Source organism: Elephas maximus, chromosome 9 (genome assembly GCF_024166365.1).
Source record: "Elephas maximus indicus isolate mEleMax1 chromosome 9, mEleMax1 primary haplotype, whole genome shotgun sequence".
NCBI lineage: Eukaryota > Metazoa > Chordata > Mammalia > Proboscidea > Elephantidae > Elephas > Elephas maximus.
Genome location: NC_064827.1, coordinates 7,048,918 through 7,059,732, shown reverse-complemented (window position 1 = coordinate 7,059,732; position 10,815 = coordinate 7,048,918). Strand labels below are relative to the sequence as shown.

General features: G+C 43.9%; 1 protein-coding gene across 4 annotated transcripts in view; it reads right to left on the bottom strand.

Moving 5' to 3' along the window:
• The window catches only part of RFX3 (regulatory factor X3), a 315,870-nt gene extending 306,782 nt beyond the window's left edge, over window positions 1–9,088 (bottom strand). For 2 of the 4 annotated variants that reach the window (XM_049895339.1, XM_049895333.1), the window contains exon 1: window positions 8,014–8,665. In XM_049895339.1, the coding sequence (XP_049751296.1) occupies window positions 8,014–8,161 (148 nt within the window). In that variant the 5' untranslated portion in view covers window positions 8,162–8,665. Of the gene's footprint in view, window positions 1–8,013; window positions 8,668–8,702 lie in introns of those variants that run through there. The other 2 variants (XM_049895335.1, XM_049895334.1) reach the window with 2 other exon arrangements.
• Between the last annotated feature and the right edge of the window lie 1,727 nt (window positions 9,089–10,815).

The window sequence follows — 10,815 nt, the reverse complement described above, 5'->3', positions numbered from 1 at the left end:
GCAACAGGCAGAAGCCCCAACTGTCAGACACTTGTCTGGCACACACACGTGGAGGAGCTGGCTCAGGCAGGAACTCAACTGTGACAGTCAGCTAATTCCCACATGGGTGAAGAAATCAGGGCACCTGGCCACAGTTCCCCCAAAGGGGCCACTGGAATGGTGGAACCTTCTGAGACTTTGTCATAGGTATGGATGGCCACTACTCTAGATCCAGGCTCTAGGTTTTCTTTGTTGTTTCCGTTAGAAGTGGCAAGCAACATGCTAACCTTTGACACCAACGGTAAATATTAATTTCTAGCTCCGTGTTACTGGCATGCTTCCCTTTCCCTGGGGTCAATCTTGCCACGGAAACATAGACAAGAGCTGGGAAGAGTTTCTGAGGTCATATAACCCTATTGACCCATTTCACAGATGGAGAACCTGAGACTTAGAGCTCGAGTGACTAGCCTAAGGGTTTAAAGTTAGTGGAATACAGAGTACCAGAACAGGACCTTTGTTTTCTCTTTACCCTCCTTTGAAGGACCCCGGTGGTGCAACTGTTAAGTGCTTGGCTGTTAACTGAAAGGCTGGCAGTTAGAATCTACCCAGTGGTTTCGCGGAAGAAAGACCTGGGGATCTGCCTCTGTAAATATTACAGCTAAGAAATCTTGTGGGGCAGCTCTACTCTGTCACATAGACTCGCTATGAGTTGGAATTGACTCCACAGCACCCAACAACAATCTTCCTTTGGATAGTACTTCTGAAGTCCGTTCTTTCTCGGCTAGTTCCCTTCTCTCCTTCCACATCATCTCTCTTCTCTCACCAACTAACACACTTTTATTTTCAGGCCTACTGCCTCACTCTCTTTGGTTTCTTGGACTTGGCTCCTGTGATTCCTTCCCCCATTTCTGCCTATACAGGAAGCACCAGGGACCTCGGGTAACCTTGACCAGACACTGTAAAGCAAAGTCAAGGAGTTCTGACTACGTATTACAGCTTCTAGTGAATGTAGTGAGAAAAAAACAATCCAGAAGCTAAGCATGAGCAGTAAGCAGGCATATGAGACTGACAACAGTGTTGTACTCAACTAGAAGGTTAACCCTGAAGTGCTTAGTCAGAAGCCAGGACTAGGAAGAGAACCTTCTGGATCCAAAACATGCTCAGGTTACATCACTACTGGAACAAGGCTCTGTATCCGTCCCGCAGGGCAGTCAGAGGGATAGAACTCACAAGAAAACAAGAGATGACTGGAAATGGTAAGAGTATCACAGACCTGATCATCTACATCACATTTAACAGCCTTACCCACTGTTGGCGTAGTGGTTAAGTGCCACGGCTGCTAACCAAAGGGTCGGCAGTTCGAATCCGCCAGGTGCTCCTTGGAAACTCTACAGGGCAGTTCCACTCTGCCTTGTAGGGTCGCTATGAGTCAGAATCGACTCGACGGCACTGGGTTTGGCTTTTGTTTGGTTTACCCACTATTAAGAACATTTGTCAGATTCACCAGAGAAAGGAAGCAGAGGAGATGGCTGAGCTGAGCCTCGGCTTAATTTACATGCTGGGGGTAATTCTGTATAAAAATCAGGTAAGGAGAGTCACATAATTCAGTAAACACTAAACAGGAGTGGGGAGGATGGGGGCATGCAAAGTGAGTGAGGCAGGCTAAAAGTCTGTACAACACACAGCGCTCTCAGCAAAAACCACGATGTACAGGATCAGGTCAATCTTCAGCTGAAACGCAGAGAGCACATGTCCAGTTGGAGAAAGATGAGGGCTTTTCAGGTCACTCTAAAATGAGGACAAAATACTTCATTCTTAATCAAAATGCTCATAAACAAACAGAAATCACTGAATAGCAACTTTAGATATAATAGCCAACATGGAAGTGTTCCTTTAAACATTTTTAACTTGAAAGAAGGGAGCCAAAGTTGACTTTTCCCTATTTTCATACTGCATGTTAGCATGTTAAAAAAAAAATGCCCCAAAGCTCTCTGACAAAACCCAAAACTGGTGTTTGCAAATTATTCCAAAATTACTTATTGCTGCAGATATACAAGAAGTGACTTCACGTGTTTTTCTACCCTTTGGGTTAAATAATAATAGTTCTAAGCAGTGTATTTGGTGTAGTGGTTAAGTGCTACGGCTGCTAACCAAAGGGTCGGCAGTTCAAATCCGCCAGGCACTCCTTGGATACTCTATGGGGCAGCTCTACTCTGTCCTATAGAGTCGCTAGGAGTTGGAATCTACTCAACGGCACTGGGCTTGGTTTGGTTTTGGTTTAAGCAGTGTATTACAAAATTATTGAATAATTTCTTAATGAACTCATTTTTACACAACTGACTGGACTATTACATATAATACATACTAAGTATATATATTAGATACAATATACATACGACAGCATTTAGCATAAAGTTTACAAATATGGTTCAAAATGTTTTCAGAGTAATTCATGTATAGCAGAGATGAAAAAAGAAACGTAAATTAAACACTGAAAGGGACAATGGAAAGTGTAAGAGTTTATGAAATGTTGCGTCATTAGTTCTTGGTCTGAGATCCCTGGACCAGGCGAGTTTTTCAAAAGTTGTAAAAGGAGTCCATTATAATGCAGAATAAAACTAAACCACAACTCTGCGCTTGCACTCTTTTAACTCAGCGTGCTCACAAGACCAGTTACATCAAATGGTAATCCCAATCTATGACTGATAGCTTCAAGTCTTTGATACAGTTTTAAAGGGGGGGTGGGGGATGACTACGTAATGAATATAAATTAGTGGGCAAAGTCTTTCAAAACTTTGAGTCCATTTAGAAAGGAGATGGCCAGAGGAATATATTAAAAGGATTCCTGGGTGGCAAGGAGAATAGAACAGGTATCTTCTCAGTATTCCCTAAAGGATAACAGCTAACATGTAGTTAGCATGTATTCTGTGTCAAATACTGAGCAAAGCACATTACATGGAATATCTCCTTTTATCCTCACAAAACGCCATAAGGCAGGCACTACTGATCCTATTTTTCAGATGAGAAAACTGAGGTGCAGTGAGGGTAAATAACTTTTCCAAGGTCACACTGTTTGTAAGCCCATCTGGGATGTAACTCCAGAGCCTGTGTTCTTAACTAACATACTTACTCCATCCATTTAAAGAGCAAAACGTACACCCACTTACTTACAGATACTCTAAATACAATTCAATTGTTTAACAGGTTCATTTTCATTAAGTACATCTTGTTCCTTAACATGAAACATAAAACGTCAAAGACAAGGTAAAGCTTTTCAAGCAACACAACTTGGTACATAACATGCTTTTAAAATCTCAATGGCACAAACTACCTGATAAACTGTAGGATTATATTAGAAAAGCAGGAATTTTCTTAAAAAGAAAAATGCTTAATCTACTTTAGCAAGACTGGTATTTCAAAATAATGTTATTCTCCAGTGACGCTGTGCTCGCAGCATCACGACCCAAGTGCCATGCCTCCACAGGAAGTTACTTTTACAAAATATTACCATTAGCTGACTGTAGTTAAATCTGGGTGGGATAACAGTATAGGTACATCCATTATCAGGACAAAAAAGTTTATATGATATAGCTGGGAAACCCCATCTTTCCTAAGCTTACTTAAAGAAGATACTATCACAGTTCCAGCATTTGTCTGTTAGAGTATATATTGCTGAGGAACGAAAGTCAAAGATGCCAGAAGCTCAGAAGATTGGATTCAACAGTCCTCGTCAATAAACCATCACCGAACAATCATTCGGATTCAGGAGGCCATGTCTGATCACTCCCAGCAGAAGTATATGACACAGCGAGGCAGACAGTCTGGACAAAGCCAAATTAAATAACCAAACTACTCTAATAACAACAAACTGTACATTCACATGCAATTTGGGAACCAAATTCTCTAGTACTTTATTATTTTCTTTTTATTAATAACTATTAAAACCACCTATACTTTTCAGGTGCAGTTTTTAGATTATACCATAAAAAAAGCATATCACCATTTAATTATGCCATATAAAAATGTTACAAGAATGTACAAGATATTGCTATGCGCCAATAATAAACTCAGATGACAAAGCCTTATTGCCTAAATATTAAGATTCTCAAGTTACTAAATTTTTGAGATAGAGATTGAAATACCAGCTTAAGAAGATGATCGATATACATGCCTAAGGGACTAGCGTGAGCATTCAAACAATGCCACAGATCTCAATCTTGATACTGTAATATGGTGTGCTAATACATATTAGTAAAAAATATATATATTTTTTTAATATATATTAGTACAAGAGAGAAATAGGGCTTGATATAAAACTTCCAATAAAGACAATATATTAAATTTTAAGCTCCACAGAAACAAGGCTATTATATGCTTGAATGCATATATAACTAAAAACTTTTATTTAAGTAAAACTTCTCATCAATTCACATTCTCAGTGATAATAGTCTCACGTTGCCAACAGCACAGCACCCTCTGGTGCATCTGTGATAAGATCTATAAAATTCCCACAAAAGGACGGAATCACAGAGCAAAAACGAGCCTTAGAAACCAACAGGGTGACACTGTTTCATTGACTGCAGTACATGTTTTTAAACATCTGTGCTTAAAAACAAGTTTCATTTTAAAAGACCATTAAAAACTATAGAGCAGCCATCTGAAGTGGGTCAAGAAAATGTTCTGGCTTGAAAATATTTCAAATATTCAAACAACGGAAAGAGCACCCATTTTCCACATATAGCATTCAAGCTAAAATAACACTGTTGTTCAAAAAAAAAAAAAAAATTGGAAAAGTTAACTTGGCATGTTCAGGCTTATTTAAATCTGCTCTGGTTTTTTTGCTTCAGATTAATTTGATTCGTTTCCTGAGTGTATACGGTGCTCCTGGGTGCTTTTTCTAGATTCGAAAAGAATTTACCATTACCACTAAGAACCAGTAAGTGTTTTTGGAAAAAGATCCACAGCTTATGCAGCTTGAAAATAGAATGATGCTAAAAAGCAAAAGTTATGTTAAGTGACTAATCTTGATTTCGGTAGTTCAACTTTTACTTAAAAAAAAAAAAAAAGGCCTCTCTTCCTAGGAAAATGATAAACTCTAAAAGTAGATTAGACTAAAACGACAAAAGGAAAGGATGCCACCTGCTTTAGAGAGCCCTTTTGTGAACCACTGGAGGTGCCAACACAATGCACTAGAAATGAAAGTGACACCTGTTAAAGCAGCCATCTGTCCCTTACAAGCTAGATTTAGTCAAATCCACTTCATCTTGGATTTCCAAAATATGGGAACACTATGCACCTGTGAACAGAGAGGAATTTAAAATCCCTTTTGTGATAGCCTCTGGGAGCATATACCAAACAGAGTTAAAGGCAAATAATTCAGTTAGGGAAACTAAGTATTTATTTTTAAAGTAACAGAGTCAATGGAGGATTTTTTTTTTTTTTTTTTAGTCTAAGAGTATGAAAACAAAATAACTAGCAGGCTCTTCCTCGTGTAAAAGTTTACTCCTTTGGTGGTCTCATTTTTTGTAACATATTCTTACTACGGACACCAGGAACAAAGGAACATTCAGATTAGATTGTTCAGGAAAGCTTTTTTTTTAAACTCTTCCCACACATTTGATACCATATCCACTCTCTTAAATACCCTCTCTCTCACACACACACACACACTTCAAAATTTGAATAGCAAAAATCATTACCATCCACTTACTGATTTTTCAGTTGAAAGCTGAGAGGAAAGCATACACCTTGCCAACTTTCTCAAGAATAATGAAAAATGTTACCAAAAAGTAACAGGAATCAATAGTTAAATAAAGCATTGCATCTATCTCAATTTGAGATTCACTGGGTTTTCTTAACGGCTAAAACAAAATTACCACACTAAATTTGTTTAGGGCAAAAAAAAAAATTGTTTAAAGTATATTAAACTTTGTAAGTCTATAAAGCTTGTTTGCATACCTAAGGAGAGTATGAGGCTATGTGAATCCTGGAGGAATAATATACTGTTTTTAGGTATAACTGCCCCATATAACAAAAACAGTGTGCAACAATGCAAAAACTGCTAGTAATGCATGTTAGTTTATTCCACACTCACAAAGGTGTTACATAAATGTGCCTATACCCTTTAGCTCAATTCACAGGCAGAACAATCCCCAAAAGACTGAGGTAGGCATCATGGCATACACTGAGTCACAATTCTCATCTCCACAAGTTCCAGGTGACTTCCATCTCATAGTTTTAGTTTCAAAGCACGGTCATTCTCACGGACTCCTATTAGTCTCAAAACTGAGAGCACAGGAGATTATCGACACCCAATACAGTCCCTCCCAGGAAAAAATTTAAAGAAAGAATAAACTAAATGCTAACTGTCTGCCGTTGTGTTTAATCTCTCCCATCACCATTTGTGAGTATTTCTGGTTATTACCTAATCAATCAATCCATATACATAATGCCGATCAATCCATATACATAATGCCGAAAAATGCTAACTGTCTGCCGTTGTGTTTAATCTCTCCCATCACCATTTGTGAGTATTTCTGGTTATTACCTAATCAATCAATCCATATACATAATGCCGACTGGCTCCCAGAGCAGCTTCACGGCAACTTTCATCCCACACGTATGCTTTTGAAAACGGGTAAGTAAGCGAATTCCATTTACGTTCTGCCCTCAAATCAACCTGGGAATGAAAATCTACATTTATAGGAAACCCGCAGTGTGTGTAATGAGTGAAATGCCTCACAAAATTTCTTGGACGCTGCAAATAAAAACATTAAACAATCACATGATACCATATAATCTATTTAACTAGAAGCCCGTTATGCTATTAGATAGCATAAGCTCTGAAACTCTCTCAAGACAGCAAAACTCTTATTAACTTCAGAGAGTTTATGGGACCCAGTAGCTTCGCCATCCAAAGTGTGCAGGCATTTGACACTCATCTGAACAGGAAAAAAAACACAAGTTAGTATTAGAGATTTGCAGGAAACCCCGGTTGGGGAGGGAGTGGATAAAGGAGTCTGAATGCGCTAAGATTCCTTTCAGAACAAATATCATCTTCGTCTAAAATATCATCCGTAAAGAAACGAATTAAAAGTTTTTATTAAAGCTCCAAACTCTCATTTTACAAAATATTAGCCTTAATAGCATTACAATTACCCAACTTGCTCGCTGACAATCTCAAAAAGTATTAATACTGTCATATTATTCAAAAGCTGCTGTCACTTAAACCAATACGTTTGCTGTTAGAAAGGCTATTTAATATTGTTAAATCCCAAATTGGAAGCTTCAATATGTGAAACTAGAACTGTACACTGTATTTGTTTTAGCACACATTCATTTTCAAAACGCTTTGCTGATAATCCATTAACTAAAAATTAGACAGCAATGTGAACAAATTTAGGAAACCCGTAAAACGAGGTTAACTCTAACCATAAACCGTACTCATAGGTATTCAAATCCACGGAGGAAAATAATTTTTTAAAAGAAAAACTTAAAAGGAAAAAAAAGTTCTCTGTCCTGGGCAGGTTTAAGTCACCATCCAAAGAAAATAAAAAAGAATACGTTAAGTACACTCATGCCTAGATCTCAACAGACACAAAGAAAGTGAAATACACACACGTTTCAAGTTGAGAAGCTTCATACATTCTTTATGAACAACTTGACTTCAATTTCAACTCTCAAAGGAAAAGGAAGAGAGAGTACGAAAAAGAAAAAAAAAGAGAGAAAGAGAGAGGGAAAAAAGTCTGAAAGTACCATAACTGTCACGAATAACACTGTAAACGGAGTTCTCACAACGCGTTCTCATGTCCTCTCCCTGTTGACCACGCACAAAGTCTCATAAACACAATGAAAATTGCCAACACTCCACGGTGGGAACCTCACGGCCACCCCTCCCACCCCCACCTCCCCAGCACGGATAAAGCACTGTCAAGAGCTACGAGTCCAACTATCACAGATGCCCTGCATCCGGTTCAAGTCACAAGCACACACACCCCAAAAAGAGAGGGACTTCAAAAAAAAAAAAAAAGCCACCTCTTTCCCAGCGCAGCCTGAAGAGCCCAGCCAAGCCAGAGGCCCCCGGTTCCAGTGTGTGCACGGGCTGTGGGGGGGCAGAAAGGCGGGGAGGGCAGAGAGTTGCATGGATAGGAAGACTCCTTGCAGCAGCACAAAGAAAATACATGTTAAAAAAGATAAAAAAAATAAAAATGAAAAGGAAAAGCTGGTGATGCTCACAGCAGAGCCAGCCCACTGAGCACAAGGCAAAGAGGGGCCCCAAAACAACAAGGCAGGCAGGCAACGGGCGGTGGGAAAAGTTCACCCCTGGACGAGGAGGAAGATAACAAAACCCATCGGCAGGCCCTACAAGTGACCGACAGCACCGCCACCACCCCCCGGCTCCCGGGTCTCCCCTGCACACTGTCGCCTCCTGCGCCTTGCAGGGGAGCACCAAGCCCGCCGCGGGCAGAAAGAGGAGCAGCAAAGAAAGAAAGGACGAACGCCCCGTCCCTCCGGCGGCGCCGCGGCCGCAGCGGCCTGGGGGCGCCCCGGGGCCGGGCAGCCCGGTGCCCGCCGCCCGGACCGCTGTAAACACGCCGGCCGAGCCGCGGGCCCGGCGTCAGGAGCGGCCCCGCGCGGCGCTCGGCTCGCCCCACGGACACACACACACGCGTCCACACGGCCCCCGCGCCCGCACACACATGTAGACACGGCGGCATATTCACCTCGGCTGTGGATTACTGTGGTGTTGTTGGTGGGTGATGGAGATGGTGGTGGTGGGGAGGAGGAGGAGGAGGAAGAGGAGGAGGAGGAGGAGGAGAGGAGTAGTTGTTGTTGATGGGTAACAGTCGCCAGGACTACGGTGACTATGGCGCTTGATTCACAAGGCAACGGTTGCTATAACTCACAAAAGAGAGAGAGAGGGAGAGAGAGAGGGAGCGAGAGGGAGAGGGAGACACTCGCACGGGAGGGGCGGGGAGGAGCGGGCAGGAGGCGGGCCCGCGGCCGCCGGAAGAGGCGGGCCCGGCGCTGACTGACAGGCCCGGCGGGAGGGCTGGACCCGCGGAGTGGTTCCGCAGAGAGGCGCCTCGGCGGCCCAGGTTACGGAGAGTCCCCGCGGAGGGATGCTAAACGCGCGCTGCTGAGGCTGGAGGGGAGTTCAGGGTAGCGGTGGGCGCGACGGGCATTTTTCCTTTGTGAGACGAGAGCTGGGCGTCCCGACAGCCAGCTTTGCGCAAAGAAGCCCCCGAGCGCGAGAGAGTAACGGCTGAGCCAGTGAGGGCGCTCCCAGACACTTTGTAGGTAGACGAGCCATGGCGGAGGAAAGCTTCACTTTGAAGAGAGGCCTCCGCCCCCCCGCCTGAGCGTCACTTCCGGGGCGGGGCGAGCCGAGGGACCCGGATGTGCCGCTGCTGTTTCGCTCCTGAGGAAACGGTGGTGTCCCGGGTGGCGGCTGCCTTCTCGATTGTCGCGTCCCTGGTGGGCGATTCAGGGCTCCTGGGCCCGCGGCGGGCCGGAGGGTCCGCGCCGCCTTCGCGCCCTGCTCTCCGTCCTTGGTCCCGCGCGTGCCTTGAGGTCACTGCGCGGAGGAGCGCGATGGCGGGCGGGAAGGGGCTGCCTCGCCGCCATCTTAGGGAGACTAGCCCCGTAGCTGTGCGCAGCGGGCTGCCTGAGGGTCCCACAGCGGCGTGGCGGGAAGCAGTGAGGGGCCGAGCGTGGCCGCCCTCACTCCTGCCTGCAGGGCCGGGAGCTCGTACTAGTCTGGAGCGAGAAATGGGCGTCCCCGGAGCCCGGGAAAACGCATGGCGGCCTCAGTGGCCTGGGGCGGGGGGGTACTCTACTCCTGCCCGAGGCACCCCGTTAGGTTTTAATGCCTCGCTGTCTTCAGCCCTGAAGAAGAAGCTCGACCCCTTTGGAGAAGAATAAAAGTATGAAATGGATCTAGCCGGGATTTGCGCTCAACCCTTATTTGCCTCGCCCTCAGCCTAGAGTTGACAACCCACTGCGTGTCGGGGTCTTGCTGCTTCCAGCAGAATAGAGGTAGACGAACGGCTTCTGTCTGTGATGCGTGCTGTTAGCACACAACCGGCCATCTCCAGCCCCGTTGGTGCAGCGCAGCCTTTAATACCTTGCGGTTCAAACCTCGTCCAGTTCTCTGCAGACCAGAGTCAGCGGGTTCATGCCCCCGGGCCCTGCCAATACCCCAGATACCTAATGCGCGCAGCTAAGCTGCTTATCGAGACAATACCATTAGGACAGACTTAGGAAGTCAGTTCTCTTGAGGCTTAATTTTTGCACCTGCAAAAGAAAGGATTTGGGCCATCAGGAGTTCACCAGAGCTGAAAAATAATTCTAGCGACTATTCCTTAGCTCTTATTCGGTGTCCCAAACACTGTGCTAAGGGTTTTACATGCATTATCTCATTTAATCGTCACAACACCCCTATTAAACCAAACCCACTGCTGTTAAGTCAGTTCAGACTGCTAGCAACCCTGTAGGACAGAGTAGAACTGCCCCATAGGGTTTCCAAGACTGTAAGTCTTTACAGACTCGTGGGAATCTACTCAAGGGCACACAACAACAAAGATCTTAATGGAAGCAGACTGGCATATCTTTCTCCCCTAGAGCAACTGGTGGGTTCAAACAATTGACCTTTCCATTACCAACCACCGTTTAACTACTGCTCCACCAGGGATCTTTCCAAAATAGGCAAGAGAATCCTAAAGCTGGTGTTATTTTCTAGCTTTGTGCCCTTGAATATTAGGTAAGGGCATTTTAGGAACCAACTATTTCAACAGTAGGAAAGAAAGTCGTTGTTGCCTTTGTATAATGCAGTAG